Source organism: Callorhinus ursinus, unplaced genomic scaffold, assembly GCF_003265705.2.
Source record: "Callorhinus ursinus isolate GAN/ISIS: 27379988/994484 unplaced genomic scaffold, GSC_fseal_2.0 scaffold1, whole genome shotgun sequence".
NCBI lineage: Eukaryota > Metazoa > Chordata > Mammalia > Carnivora > Otariidae > Callorhinus > Callorhinus ursinus.
Window position 1 is genome coordinate 94,033,802 of NW_027397063.1, and position 16,653 is coordinate 94,050,454.

Genomic DNA, 16,653 nt, shown 5'->3' on the forward strand with positions numbered 1-16,653 from the left:
CCAGGACTCTGGGATCATGACCTGAGCCGAAGGCAGACGCTTAATGACTGAGCCACCCAGGAGCCCCCAGATTTCATTTTTAAGTCACGTTTACTCTTAGGATAGTGTTAAAATAGTTACATTTCTTTAGCTACCCATTAACCAAATTTTAGCAAAGGGTAACCATAAATACTAGATAGTGGTTATTTAGGTAACCATAAATACCTGGTAGTGGTTATCTCCTGAGGTTAATATTTGAAGCACTCCCTTAATTCATTTCTTAATGATTGGATATATAGATAGAAAAAGTCATGGTCATCACCTTCTTCTCTAATACAGAAAAAGCATTAATCCCAGTTGGTTTTATTTTGAAAAATTTGATTTAGTTTAAAAACAATTCTTACTGGGACCTATGAGGAGTTATTTTTCCTTATTAGAGAAACATAATATATGGGCCAGGGATAATTATAACTAAGCATTGTGTATTTTAATTATAGGCTAAATTGTATTATGTGTATATTTTAATTATAGGCTAAAATTGGAATAGAGTAATACTGCAAACCTTTGAGGACATTTCCCCCACATTATATTCAAATGGAAGAATGGAATGACAAAAATGGAACCTGTCTATAATGAATTTAGCAAAGGAGGTGAACTGGAAATATAAATAACTGTAGCATAGGCGGGATGTTTTTGTTATTATAAGGTGCTGTGAGAGGACAGGAAAGCAGAGATTATCACTTTGGGGGGAAAGAAAGTATCAGAAAGACTTCCTGGCAAATATCGGAATATATTTTTTTTTTCTTTTAGAGGGGGGGTTCAGGGAAGGGCAGAGGGAGAAGGAGAGAATGAATCTTAAGCAAACTTCATGCCCAGCGCAGAGCCTGATGTGGGTCTTGATCTCACAACCCTGAGATCATGACCTGAGCTGAAACCAGGGGTTGGACGCTCAACTGACTGAGCCACCCAGATGCCCTTGGAATATCTTTAGATTGAGCTTCGAAGGATAAAGAAATTAGGGAAGGAAATGGGCTTGTTGGCAATGGAGTGGAGCTGTGGAGGAAGTTAGGTGATCAAAGGCATAGGGGCAAACAGTGTAAGGCATGGAAATCAGGTGAATGAGAGCAGACCCCTTGGGCCAGAGGTTAGGCTCTATAGGCTGTATATCCAGAGGGACCAAGACATTGATAGTGTTGGATGCTAAATGAAGAGGTTTTGATTTTATTCTATGAGCATACCAAACCTTAAAAAAATAAGCAGAGGAATAAGAGATAAAGACTATCTCTTAGGAACATAAACTTAGCAGCAATATGTAGAATAAATTAAAAGAAATAGATTAAATGGGGTAGCCAGCAACAGACACATGAAAAGATCTCAACATCACTGACCATCAGGGAAGTGCAATTCAAAACCACCTGTCAGAATGGCTAAAATAAAAAAGACAAAAAACAACAAGTGGTGATGTGAAGATGTGGAGAACAAGGAATCCTCATGCACTGATGGTGGGAATGTAAGTTAGTACAGCCACTGTGGAAAATAGTATGGAGGTTCCTCTTAAAAACAGAAATACCGTATGATCCAGTAATTCTACTACTGGGTATTTACCCAAAGAAAATGAAAACACTAATTCAGAAAGGTATATGAATCCCTGTTTACTGCAGCATTATTCACAATAGTCAAGATATAGAAGCAACCTAAGTGTCCCTCAATAGATGAATGGGTAAAGAAAATGTGGTAAAAATGTATAAGGGAATATTATGCAGCCATAAAAAACGGATGAGGTCATTTCACTTGAGACAACAGGGATGGACCCAGAGGGTATTATGTTAAGTGAAGTAAGTCAGAGAAGGACAAATACCATATGATTTCACTCATATGTGGAAACTAAAAACAAAACAAAAGAATAAGCAAAAAAGCAGAATCTGACCTATAAATATACAGAATAAACTGATGGTTGCTAGAGGAAAGGGGATGTGGGGATGGGCAAAATGGTTGAAGGGGAGTGGGAAATATAGGCTTCCAGTTATGGAATGAATGAGTCACAGGAATACAAGGCACAGCACAGGGTATATAGTCAATGATATTGTAATAGTGTTGTATGATGACAGATGGCAGCTACACTTGTGGTGAACATAGCATAGTGTATAGAGAAATGGAATTACTGTGTTGTACACCTGAAACTAATGTAACATTGAGTGTCAGCTACACTCAAAAAAATTAAAAATAATAACAAAAAAATAAAATGAAAAATAAATGGGGGTGACCAGTAAGGAGATTATTGGAATGTTCTATGCTAGTGTGTGTTGAGGCTTGAACAGAGACAGTGATGATAGATGAAAAAAAGTGAATAGTTCTTAGTGGCTGACAGGAATGGATATCCTGTAAGAGGTAAAGAATTCAGAGAGTAGAATAAATGAGGGGATATGTGTAGAGGGATGATAGTTTTGAATGTGTAGAGTCTGAAGTCTTTGCTGCAAGTGGAAATATTGTGTTAGGGTTCAGAGGTAAAGGCTGAAATATTAATGTGAGAGTCAGTTATAGAAAGGTGAAGGTGAAAGGTGAAGCTATATGGTAAGTTGCAATCCCCAAGGGAAAAGTGTCTGAGGATAGAAACTAACGATACAAATGCATTCATTTAAGCTTTTTCTCTTTACTAACCCAGTGACAGATAAAACCAGAATTGCTTTTTTGTGGAATAAATCCCACTTGATTGCTTACTGTTAATATATGTCCCTACATATAGAATGAAAGGGAAATAATTCTTGGTTTTTTAATTCTTGATGATTTGTCAACCAAAAAAAATTGAGTTCCTACTATCATGAACAACACAATAAACAACTGGTTGCTTATTGCATTACAAAGTAATTTCTAGTAGTAGTAGGTAATAGATAGTGCTTGTATAGTATCAGACTCTGCTCTAAGTACTTAACTTATATTCACCCAATGTAGACTTATATTGCATTCAAGGCAAAGATAGCTAATACTTCATTGTAATAGTGAAGAGTTTGTTTCAAAAGCATTCTTAAAACATGCAAAAACATTTTTAGGGGCTACTTTTTAGTATGAGTGTGAAAAACATGGTATATTTGACCAGGTACTTCCTTAAAACAATCGAAATACATTTTTGTCTCCTCTTCTGTGGTTTAAAATGCCTTCAACAGGTTGAAAGAATTTAGATAATTTGTTTTACAGAGAGATAAGGGTCTGACATTTAACACAACCCCAGGTGCATGTGGTTTCTTAAAAAATGTCAAAAAGGTCACATGATCTTAGTGTACAAAGTCAGAAAAACAAGATATTTTTGAGTGTCTTAACTGAAATGGAACATAAATAAAAATTCCCAATATAAAAAGCAAGAAATTATTTAATTATTATGAAACTACTTTTATTTTTTGTCCATTTTTGGGGGTTAATGTTAGAATTAATAACATCACATAATTTGCTAAACTTTTTGTTGAAAACTTGTTTAACCTGAAGGCTATAGTTGTTATTTTCATACTGAGTTTGCAAAGTGAAGTGTAGCACTGAGAGTAATTCAATGCTTTAATAAGCATGTTTTAAAAAAAATACTTTAAATATTACAGGTTTGTTTGAAATGCAAGTGGGATGGATTTCATCATAATAAAAATCATTTTCTTTTAAGAAAAAAGGAAAAGAAGAAGATAACAGGAGAGGAAGAAAAGGGGAGTATGTCAGAGGGGGAGACAAACCATGAGAAATGATGGACTCTGAAAAACAAACTGAGGGTTCTAGAGGGTAGGGGGGTGGGGGGATGGGTTAGCCTGGTGATGGGTATTGAGGAGGGCACGTTCTGCATGGAGCACTGGGTGTTATGAACAAACAATGAATCATGGAACACTGCATCAAAAACTAATGATGTAATATATGGGGATTAACATAACAATAAAAAAATTAAAAAAAAAATCATTTTCTTTATGAAGCTAATTTTTCCACTTTCATTAATGATGTTCATCAGAACTACCCAAATTGGAAGTTGTGTAATATATCTCCTTTTGGAAAAGAAAACATTCATATATACAGTAGTTTTACACTTAACATTTTATTTTAAATATAAGAGATGAATATAATGAAAACTTCTCTTAATTCTTGATGTTATATCCATTTTAAATATTAGTGGTTAGGAAGATTGAACTAATGAGACTTAGCTATTAATCTTACCTCTCATAACCCCATAGTTAAAAGCCGCATGTTATAGCAAAGGAATTACTTAACTTTTCCTCTATAATCCTATTTTGTTTTATACTATAAGTTCTTATATCTGTTTTTTAACATTATTATGGTTTAAAAAATATTTTATAATCAAGAAATGAATAAACTCCCAAGTCCCAAAGGGAAGATAAGTATTCTGAAGATTTATAAGGTTTATAAGCAAGGAAATGGTGCACAGCTGACTTAATGAGGCCACAAATTCGATGTTAAAGAGGACAAAAGCGTCCCTAACTCCTCATCCTATACCCCAACTGTGCCTTTTACCACAACTAAAGGGCTAGAGTCACATCCTGTATAACTCAATGGGAGTTGTATTTACTGAATTATTTCCTTGGGGGTAGATGTTTGTCATCCTTTAATGTACACCCCAGGAAAGTATAATTTTACTCATTGTATTCATGATGATTTGATAGTCTTTAATTAAAATATATTAATTTACTTTTTTTCACAATAATTACAACTTATAATAATGGAAATAAAGAAGATACCTATAACTCTACCACCCTATCAAAAAAGCATTCAGCCTCTATTCCCTTCCTGTACTCATCAAGAACCACATTTGAAATATCTGAAATTTTGATTTACATTTTCTGGGGAGTTTATTAGAGTTGAATCCTGTTTGGCAATTTACTTGTGAAATCCAGATCAGCTCCTGGCTACTTCCAGAGAATATTCCAAGATAATGTACTTACCAAGAACAGAAGAAGTGCCTTTTGAATGAGGTTGGACATTTGTCAATTCCTGATACAGAACAATCCTAGATGTCATTGACTGAATAGCATATTTAGACCCAATATAATATCTAACCTAAATCATGAAAGGCATGCTTCAGGGGTTTTTTGCACTAGGTCTGTTGTAAGCTAGAATTTTAAATCCCTTAAACCACTGAGACTTGCTCACAACTGAATTATATTCTGATTGGGAAGAAAATGGCATGAAAGAAGAAGGGTGCCACTCGTACACAAGCCTTTATCTTCCTGAAATTTACTCTCTGTTGATTACTGATTACTCCCTGTTGATTAGCACCAGTTGAATTTCCCATTTAAATGAACAGTGAAATCTTATTGATTACCCATAAATCCTCAGATTCAGATTTCATTTTACTAAGAATGTCTTACTCATTCACAGAAAGTAAACTGCTACAGTAGTCTGACTTAGGAGTTCTAGACAATTTTTGAAAGCAGTTTTAGAAATATAAATGGATTGATATTTCATAGAATAATTGTATAACCTTGATTCATTTTCCTAATGGATGGTAACTGGGTCAGACAGTGGAATACAGATTATTTAATGCTTTCAATAGGTATAATATTCATTTTTTTAAAAACTAGGTTCAAATAAAGTATAGGCTTCCAGAAGATATTAAATAATATAGAAAGTCGTTCAGTTAAAAAGTGCCTTCTCTAAATTCCTATCCTAAGAAATTGAAAACAGTGTGAAATTTAAAGTAGTGTATAGAATGGTACATAAGTCAAACATGTACTTTCCCCCTGAAACTGTAAGTCAACTTCATCCTGGTTATGGGATATCTGAACCCTTCTTAGCCTAGCTTTCAGGCCAAGCCACACTTGATAGATAGCAGAACTTTCCTTAATCTGATATTTAATTTGCCATTTATAAATTCATAGATAGGAGGGATAGATCATTTTGGGGTAGGGTGATTTCTGTCCATTAGAGAACTGCTTAAGCAGCAGATGAGTGGTAGGTATATTTCCTGTAGTAGCCTCAGGAATGGGAATTAATCAATAAGGTAAATATACCATGTACATTTTTGTATGGAAAATTTAAGTCAACTTATGGATTGAGTCAGTTTAAGCACTGATTGCTGTTGGTGGGAAATGATAAATCATGACTTTTCTGATACTTTATATCTTAAAATAATGAGGTATTTATTTTTATATATGCTATATATATATTATATATATATTTATATGTATGCTATATTTCAATAGCGTACTATATTGAATTCCTAAAAACTCCCATCATATTTTCTAAGCAAGATCAAAATTAGTTAAAAACATAGTGTTTCAGTTGCTTACAATAGATTTTCAATGGTCCGTGTGTTTCAGTATCAGGCTATGCTCCAATTTGAAAGGACCATTGAATAAGAAGGAAATTAAATGATATCCCACATTGCTCTTTTGATCCTCTTAACTATCTCTCTTATTATAAGGCATAATAATGAAAATTTCTTGTGTTTTTTTTTTCTTTTCCTTTTTACAGGAACACCAGTATATTCAGTAGCGTGGGGCCCTGATTCAGAAAAGGTTCTTTACACAGCAGGCAAGCAGCTGATCATTAAACCTCTTCAACCAAATGCTAAAGTTTTACAGGTACTTCTCAGGCATTTGCAAATTGTTATCAGGATCTGTTGGACTGCTAAGTGAGAGGTCACTTTCTTAGGAGTCTCTTTCTTTTGGGTGGTCTTTTTGTCTGAGGCTTTTAAGTGTGTGTTTTTATTAGCCTGTATTACAGAATAGGGGATATCTGATTATATTTCTAACAAGGTTCACTTCCTCCTTATTCCAACTTACATTATACCAGTAAATCATAAATGTGTTCTGAGTTACTAAATTGTCACATGACTTGGCATGATAGGCATCTTTAAATTTAGCAGAGTCAGCCTCAGATGTATAGATTTGAGACGAAACAGGACCAAATCATAAAACTTTAAAAGCTTGTTTAGACTGTGTTTCTTATCATTATAACTAGCATCCTCTTCCTCTTCAACATCGTTTATTCAATACACTTAAGCTTTCTCTAAAACTTTAGCATTCTTTTAGTATTTTTAGAGTGGAGGGATCATCAGTGTAATGTTTAGAACAAGTTAAGTGTGTATAATTTTACCAAATATACAGAAGCAAAACAATGGTGACAGTTAAGACAGGTTAGAGTAGGACAAATTAATGGAAAACCTTTAAGCCTATATTCAGGATTTTGATGTTTGATTTCGGTGTTAAAAGGCAGAGTCATTTTCTTCATATTTTGATAATGACACTGTATAGTGTGGATAATAAAAATACAGGCTTCAGACTTAGTCACCTGGTTTCAGATGTTCACTTATTTACCTAAATGTAACTGTAGGCAAGTTAAAAAATATCTGATTCTCAGCTTTCTCATCGCTTAGTTGTGATGCTAATACCTACTTATAGGATTGTTGTGAGGATTAAATGAGTTAAATTGCAAAGTGCATAAGACAATCTATACAATAAGCATATTGAGTGCATACTGTAAGCACTCAGTATAGAGTCGTTGTTACTATAGATGTTACTGTGGGAGTTATTATGTCATCTCTACCTTTTAGTCAGCCCTTATTAAATTAGAGCCAAGGAGGCTGGAAAAAAGATGTAGAATGACTGGGTCCTAAGTAAGGGATTTGGTGTTGGAGACTGAGCAGCTACAATGGGTATAAAAGTGTTTTAAAAGCATCAGATTTAACACTTAAGTACGTATAGATTTTGGGGAGTAAGGAAATAGAAATGACATTGAGTTTCCATAATTTTAACTTCTATGTAGATTATGCTATATATATTTCATAAAGTCAACATGCATTTACATTTTTACTGCATGCAGAACACTATGCTAAGAACTATGGTACAAAAAAGAAATAGAAGATACAAGTCCTTGCTTGCTCTTAGGCAGCTAAGGTAAAGAGTTTGGGCAAACGGAAGAAGCTGCAAAAGAGAACTAGTTCTGCCTGCCTTTAGTCAAAGTCCTTCCATACTACTTAAACTCCAAAAATCTGCTTTAAAATTATATAGCAAAAACAGGCAAGATGAATCTTTTGGTTTATAGTTATATGATTTATTGAGATACCTGTAATTAGGCTTATATAAATGAAAGCCCAAAAGATACTATATATTACCATTGGTAAATTATAGTTTAGTGGTTTAGTAGAATCTTTGGGCCAGCACATAGTGGAGGGAAAGAAAAGCATCCATTGCCAAAATTCAGCTAGAGTGGAAGGGGAGTTAAAGTATAATTAGTGACTTAATGCAAATTTTCTTTTTTTTTTCTTGGTAAACTAAAGCTGCAGCAGTTTTCCTTGGGCATAAACATATATTCAAACTTAGATTGTCCACAAAAAGAAACACTTAATTCTTGCTTGTAGAATACAGTTTAAAAGTATACACCTGATTTCCCTTAAAAGCTCTAAGGACTCTTCTAGAGACCCAGAACTTGGTTTTATAGTGAGGAGACTTCTGTTTATTTATTCATTCATTCACTGAAATGTAGTGCATACATACTGTATACCAGATACTACGCCTTGTGTGAGATAACTCAGAATGAAACAGAACATAGTTCCTGCCCTCAAGGAGCTTGTTGTCAAAGGAATTTTACAAAATGCCCGGTTAATTGAGAAATAACTGAAAACTGTCTATGCCTTATGTGTAGTATACAAATATGTATAATATATAAACTGATAATCCTTTTTTTTTTAAAGATTTTATTTATTTATTTGAAGAGAGAGACACAGCAAGAGAGGGAACACAAGCAGGGGGAGTGGGAGAGGGAGAAGCAGGCTCCCCGCCTAGCAGGGAGCCCGATGCAGGGCTCGATCCCAGGACCCTGGGACTATGACCCGAGCCGAAGGCAGACGCTTAACGACTGAGCCACACAGGCATCCCTAAACTGATAATCCTAAATCATAGTATACAGAAAGTTTAAATCATATTTTGTTCCTAACTTTTGAATATGCAAAAATTTATTTTTGTAGCTTTGAAATGAGACTCTTGAGAATCTCTGTGTATGTGTACCTATATATACCCATATCTGTGTCTATGAATTATTATTTTTATCCTTGCAGTTTATTTCAGGACATTTGTATTAATTTGGCAGTAAATTGTGTGAATTAATGCTTTTAAAGGATATCATCAAAACATTTGTTTTTGAGAGTACATATTTTCATATTTTTATGTATCTTGAATAAAGCGAGCTATGAATTACTGCTTATTCTTAGAGCTTATTTGACCCGAATTTAATAGTTTACTGTGTACATTAAGAACAATAGGATGGACTGTTGTTCAACATAGTGCTGGAAGTCCTAGCCTCAGCAATCAGACAATAAAAAGAAATAGAAGGCATCCAAATCAGCAAGGAAGAAGTCAAACTTTCACTCTTTATAGATGACATGATACTGTATGTAGAAAACCTGAAAGACTCCACCAAAAAATTGCTAGAACCGATACAAGAATTCGGCAAAGTCACAGGATATAAAATCAATGCACAAAAATTTGTTGCATTTCTATACACCAATAATGAAGCAGCAGAAAGAGAAATCAAGGAGTCAATCCCATTTACAATTGCACCAAAAACCATAAAATACCTAGGAATAAACCTAACCAAAGAGATAAAAGATCTGTACTCTGAAAACTATAGAACACTTATGAAAGAAATTGAGGAAGACATAAGAAATAGAAAAACATTCCATGCTCATGGATTGGAAAAACAAATATTGTTAAAATGTCTATACTACCCGAAGTAATCTACACATTCATTGCAATCTCTGTCAAAATAACACCAGCATTTTTCACAGAGCTAGAACAAGCAATTCTAAAATTTGTAGGGAACCACAAAAGACCTTGAAAAGCCAGAATGTTGAAAAAGAAAACCAAAGCTGGAGGCATCACAATCCCAGACTTCAAGCTGTATTACAAAGCTGTCATCATCAAGACAGTATGGTACTGGCACAAAAACAGACACATAGATCAATGGAACAGAATAGAGAACCCAGAAATGGACCCTCAACTCTATAGTAAATTAATCTTCAACAAAGCAGGAAAGAATATCCAATGGAAAAAAGAGAGTCTCTTCAACAAATGGTGTTGGGAAAATTGGACAACAACATGCAAAAGAATGAAACTGGACCACTTTCTTACACCATACACAAAGATAAATTCAAAATGGATGAAAGACCTAAATGTGAGACAGGAATCCATCAAAATCCTAGAGGAGAACATGGGCAGCAACCTCTTTGACTTCGGCCACAGCAGTTTCTTACTAGACATGTCCCTGGAGGCAAGGGAAACAAAAGCAAAATGAACTATTGGGACTTTGTTAAGATAAAAAGCTTTTGGGGTGCTTGGGTCTCTCAGTCATTAGGCGTCTGCCTTCGGCTTGGGTCATGGTCCCGGGGCCCTGGGATTGAGCCCTGCACCCGGCTCCCAGCTCTGCCGGAAGCCTGCTTCTCCCTCTCCCACTCCCCCTGCTTGTGTTCCCTTTCTCTGTGTCTCTCTCTGTCAAATAAATAAATAAAATCTTGAAAAAAAAAAGATAAAAAGCTTTTGCATAGCAAAGGAAACAGTCAACAAAACCAAAAGACAACCGACAGAATGGGAGAAGATATTTGCAAATGACATATCAGATAAAGGGCTAGTATCCAAAATCTATAAAGAACTTATCAAACTCAACACCCAAAGAACAAATAATCCAATCAAGAAATGGGCAGAAAACATGAACAGACATTTCTGCGAAGAAGACATGCAAATGGCCAACAGACACATGAAAAAGTGCTCAACATCACTTGGCATCAGGGAAATACAAATCAAAACCATAATGAGATACCACCTCACACTGATCAGAATGCCTAAAATGAACAACTCAGGAAACAACAGATGTTGGTGAGGATGTGGAGAAAGGGGAACCCTCTTACACTGTTGGTGGGAATGCAAGCTGATGCAGCCACTCTGAAAACAGTATGGAGGTTCCTCAAAAAGTTAAAAATACAACCACCCTATGTCCCAGCAATTGCACTACTGGGTATTTATCCAAAGGATACAAACATAGTGATTCAGAGGGGCACATGCACCCCAATGTTTATAGCAACAATGTCCACAATAGCCAAAATATGGAAAGAGCCCAAATGTCCACCGACTGATGAATGGGTAAAGAAGATGTATATATCTATATATAATGGAATATTACTCACCATTGAAAAGAGTGAAATCTTGCCATTTGCAATGACATGGATGAACTAGAGGGTATTATGCTAAGTGAAATAAGTCAGTCAGAGAAAGACAAATACCATATGATTTCATTCATATGTGGAATTTAGGAAACAAAATAGATGAACATAGGAGAAGGGAAGGAAAAATAAGATAAAAACAGAGAAGGAGGTAAACCATAAGAGACTCTTAACTATAGGGAACAAATTGAGGGTTGCTGGAGGGGAGGTGGGTGGGAAGATGGGTAATTGGGTGATGGTTATTAAGGAGGGCACTTGATGTAATGAGTGCTAGCTGTTATATGCAACTGATGAATCACTAAATTCTGCCCCTGAAACTAAAACTACACTATCTGTCAACTAAATTGAATTTAAATCTCGAAAGAAAAAAAAGAAGGAACAATAGTTGGGAATGGTCTATAGAGAGAGAGCCCTTAACATCAGTTACTCTTTGATCTGAAGTTAATTGGCTCAGACATTAAAATGTATCTTTGGTCTTCAAGGAAAATTAATTCTTTTTCAGTTATATTATTCTGCCTAAACATGGTAAAACTCATGTGCTAGATGGGCACATGAATTGATTGTATTTAAGAGCAAGAAGGGATCCACGCTTACTTTCTAGATTATCAATTTCTGGGTGACATATATGTATGCATTCTATATATATGTATAGAATATGTACATATCTGTGGAAAACATCCTTTTGTTATATGGTAACAGGTTATATGCAGAGGTTTCTTATATAGTTCAGTGACTAGAGACATGAAGGTAAAGAGAATGAGGCTTAGGAAAATATGCAGAAGAAAATGAATAGAGTACTAAAGAAGATGGTCATATAATCAAAGTTTTAAAAAAAGAAAAGAATTAGTATATAAGAATGAAGGCATTATCTTTAATTGAATCAACTGTATAAAAGAGAGCAAGATTTGGATTCAGTCCAGTGTTATCACACACACACGTCAAGCTTGGAATAGTTCAATTGCAAGAGATTTTCCATCTGGAGTCCAGGCATTTGAGGAGATTTATAAGGCGGTAAGCTATATAGTAGATGTCATAATGCTAAGTGTTTTCATTACTTTAAATCAGAAACGAAACAAGCAAATGAGGTTATGCATAACTATTAAAGGAAGATAGGAATCTCCAAAGACAGAACAAGAGAATCATTAGGCAAAATGTCTTTTCCTAAAAAAAAAAAAAAACATAAAAACTTTTAGTGCTCTTGAAATTATAATTAATATCTTACTTTGTCTCATAGTGGAAAGCTCATGATGGCATTATTCTAAAAGTAGATTGGAACTCTGTCAATGATCTGATTTTGTCTGCTGGTGAGGACTGTAAATATAAGGTATGTGGTTTTTGAATTTATCACCTGGTTGAAAGAATTAAATTTAGGTGAAAAGTATTTAGCAAATAAGAATATTCTTTTAGTCCTTTACTTTAGCTATGTCTTTTAGCTCTAATAATTTAGCAAATTGTTATTTTATAATTTTAAGTGGTATTTTAAAGTGTTGACTTTCTTATTGACCTATCTCACTGACCTAAAGAATTTGATTTAATGAATAGCAACATAAATAAAACTCCTAGTTTTACTGGTTATTTAAATCAACTCAAATGAAGTTTTAAAAATCAATCTTACTGGTTTATTAAACATTGTTCAGCTTCAGACCAAAATAACTTATACTGAAAATAAGATTTAATGTAACTGGAGTTAGAGGAAATTTAGTTGAAATAAATACTTTTAGGGAAAGTTGATAGAGCACTTACTGAGCAAAAAAATTTAAGCCAAAAACTGAATATTTCAAAACTTTATTGTTAAATTTAAAAGGACTCAAAATGTGTAGACTATATGATTAACCAAAGATTTAGTGAAATTGGAAAATTATCACAATGTTATAAAGTTTTTTGAGATATTTAGGATTTAAAGAATATAGCTTTAACCCCCTTGTTTGATAGTAAAGACATTTAATTACTACTATAATAAAGTGATGATTTCTAAATCTTTAATCGATACCTTACCATTAGGACAAACTTCTTTGTAATAATGTGGTGACTGTTATAAAAGATTTTTTAAAATTTACTTTTCTAGGTATGGGATAGTTATGGCCGCCTTTTGTACAATTCACAACCTCACGAGCATCCTATTACCTCAGTTGCCTGGGCTCCAGATGGAGAGTTATTTGCTGTTGGATCGTTTCATACTTTACGCTTGTGTGATAAAACTGGGGTAAGTTATAATGGTGAACAATCACAGATGTTCTGTCATAAATGTGGTTATGCACAACACACCTGGTTCTTAATCTTTAAAAAATATTTTCAATGAATGCATTTGACTGCATCTTGCTGATTTGTCTTCTGAATATATTGGTTCAATCAATTCCAGATTTATGGGACCATATAAACTCTTTAAGTTGAATTTGAAGAATGGGTACATTCTCTATTATTTGTCTTTCTGGAAATACTTATTTTAAGCATGATTGTAGAAGATGGTGAAGTAGTTAAAGTATTAAAATTTATACCCAGCCAATACGGAGAGTTCAGTTTTTAAACTTTTTTTTAACTGTCAATATGTTTCATATAGAAATTTTAGTTGCATGTTTTTGGCATGGAATTAATAGTAAATTTTAAAAATGATCATTTTAAAACCAAAGGAGTTGGGTTTTTGTCAAGAATTCATGTTTGAATACATGGGGGCCTTTTTCCTCACAAGAGAGTATACCCTTCTTTGTACAAATTCTGCTTAGAACCCAGACAAACAGCCAAGCTCAGCAGCATTCATCCATTGTACTTGAATAATGAGTTACTTCATCAAAGTGTTCCAGAAGCAGCTGAGTGATGAGTGGGGTTATTCTGTACTATTCCTAACTAAGAGGAAATGACATAATTGTTCTGTGGCTTTTTTTCCTTGAATGCAAAGAAATTTAGAATTATTGAAGCTTCATAAATGATCTGGCTTATAAGTTTTCTGGTTATTTGAGAGGATTTGCTCTCTCCCTCTCTCCCTACTTGCATGTGCTCTCTCTCTCTCTCTTTAAAATAAATAGATAAGGGTGCCTGGGTGGCTCAATCAGTTAACCTGCCTTTGGCTCAGGGTCGTGATCCCAGGGTCCTGGGATTGAGTCCCGCATCGGGCTCCCTGCTCAGTGGGGAGTCTGCGTCTCCCTCTCTCTCTGCCCCACCCCGCTCATGCTCTCTCTCTCTCTCTCTAGATCTCTCTTCTCAAATAAATAAATAAAATCTTTGAAAAAAAATAAAATAAATAGATAAATCTTTAAATTGCCATTTTGACGAAAATATTTAAAATTTAAAAATGTGGGGTATTGAATTGATCTGAATAACTGAATTAAAGATTTACTTTATTAAACACCAAGCCTATTATTAGAATGTTAACTATTCTGGAAAAGTAAACTTTCTAAAAGGATTTTTCTTTTACCTTATTTGACTGAATGGACTGAAGACACTGTAATAATTTTTTAAGGACTTGAGATTAACATTTATATATATTTTCTTTTATTCAATAGACATCACATGTATACTGCTCATCAGAGTATTTTAGAAACTGGGGATAGAGAGATGTAAAGATTTTCACTCAAGTTGTTGACAATCTACTAGAGAATCAGGCTATAAGACTCATAGTACAATGTGATAAATGCTATACAGGAGGTTTATTTTGTGTAAGCGCTGAAGGTATGGAAAAGCTTAATTCTGCCTGTGAATATTGATTGGAGAGCTGAGGCTTGAAGAATTAGTAGTTCTTCAAGGAGACAAGTTGGGGATGAGAGTTGCAGTCAAAAGGAACCTTTGGGTGTTCAAGTATGGTGCCTTTTATGCAATGTCAATAAGATTTTGCATGGGATAGTACCAGGAGATAATACAGAAAAGTTATTCTTGGACCAGATCTATGTTTGCTATGTGAAAGAGTCTAGGTTTTTAAAATGAAATTATTTTCTGTGAAGCACTCTTAGGAGTTACTGTAGAATAGAAAGGAGGTGAGGGGGTTGAGCGCCTGGTCATATTCTCTCGAGCTGCAACCAGAAAAGCTCTACATTAATCAGTTTTACTATTTGAGCATCCAGTATAAGATTTCCTTTGAACAGCTAAAACAATGAAGTTGGAAAACTGGTATGTTAGTCAATAGGGAGCCATGGATGGTGGCTAGTGACATGATAATATTCAAATATTGGAAATACTGCTTTGGTATCAAAAGAATAGTGGTACAGGAGAGGGAAAAGAACTTGCAAAGGCAAGGAATTATAGTCTGTTAGAAAAATTAAAAGTAGTTTGGATTTTATCCTCGGGCAGTAGTGAGCCACTGATCCATTTTAAGTAGTAACCTTATTAGATTTGGCATTTTGGGGGAAGTGTTCTCAGAGGTCAGCAGGGAGGATGGATTAGAGGGACAGTAGACTGTAGGCAGGATGGCTAATTAGAGGCTTTTGCAGTAGTACTTACAGTACAAGTAAGTGATGTTGTAATAGGGAATAGCAGTTGGGATGGGAAGAAGTGGACAGGTTCAAGAGATAAACTCTTGCTATAAAAAGTGGACCCGGATTTCAATTTGAATACCTTACTGTCTGGGTGCTGGACTGAGGATAGTGCCTTCTTGTGGTGTGGTATCATTGGTACTGGCCCTGTGTGATATAATTTTATTAGATCCCTGTGCAGTCATTACAGTGATAAATCAAGTTACCTAAATTTCAGCTTTCAGAAGTATCACCTGGATATTGCTAAAATACATATTCTTGGGCCCCCGTTTGCAATGTAATGAATCAAAATCTCAGTAGAATGGGGTCCAGGGAGTTGTCTTTTTAAGAAGTTTCCTGGTTACCTTTATTAGGTAGTCCTGAGACCACACTTGAAAGAACACTTAAGTAAATGTGTGAGATGTTTGATTATTCCTTCTGAGTTCTGAATGTATTAAAGCTTGCTCTACTATAGAAAAAATGCTTTAATTTTAGAGACAAAAGAGTAAATGATAATGAAGGTGATACCAAAAGAGTAGTTAATTGAAAAGATTAAGTATAAAAAAACTCATGTAATTTAGTCTTTTGATTCTTCCTTAGCATATGTCTCATTTAAAATTACTTTGGGGATATAATATTTTGTCTCTCATAATCTGTAACTTAAAGTTGTATAATTAATAGTAGTCATCATTTACCAAGGGGCATATTCTGTGGCCGAATTTCAGTATTAGATATTGTAAGAATCTAGTCTTCAGGAATGATCTGTACTCTATCATTTTGCTACAGGGAAAATGTTTATAGAATATGAATAATGTATGTGATGATATTGTCTCCTAATTTTCTAAACTGACTCAGAATAACTGGTTGTAAATACTATTGGAGCATTTATATTCATTGAATTATCAATGGAAATTCAATGGATTTTTTTTGTTTCATTTTTGCCTTGCATATTTTCACAAAAATTATTTGGAAATCTTTTATCTGATCATTTTTTCTTTTTGCATGATTTTTATTAACCATATTATATCTCCCTTCATACAA

The 16,653-nt window shown here is 34.4% G+C and overlaps 1 protein-coding gene across 2 annotated transcripts in view; it reads left to right on the plus strand.

Annotated features, from left to right (window-relative positions):
- IFT80 (intraflagellar transport 80) overlaps window positions 1-16,653 on the plus strand; it is a 123,562-nt gene that overhangs the window by 28,598 nt on the left and 78,311 nt on the right. For both annotated transcript variants that reach the window (XM_073897957.1, XM_073897959.1), the window contains exons 6-8: window positions 6,433-6,542; window positions 12,408-12,497; window positions 13,239-13,376. In XM_073897957.1, coding sequence (XP_073754058.1) covers window positions 6,433-6,542; window positions 12,408-12,497; window positions 13,239-13,376 — 338 coding nt within the window. The remainder of the gene's footprint in view (window positions 1-6,432; window positions 6,543-12,407; window positions 12,498-13,238; window positions 13,377-16,653) is intronic.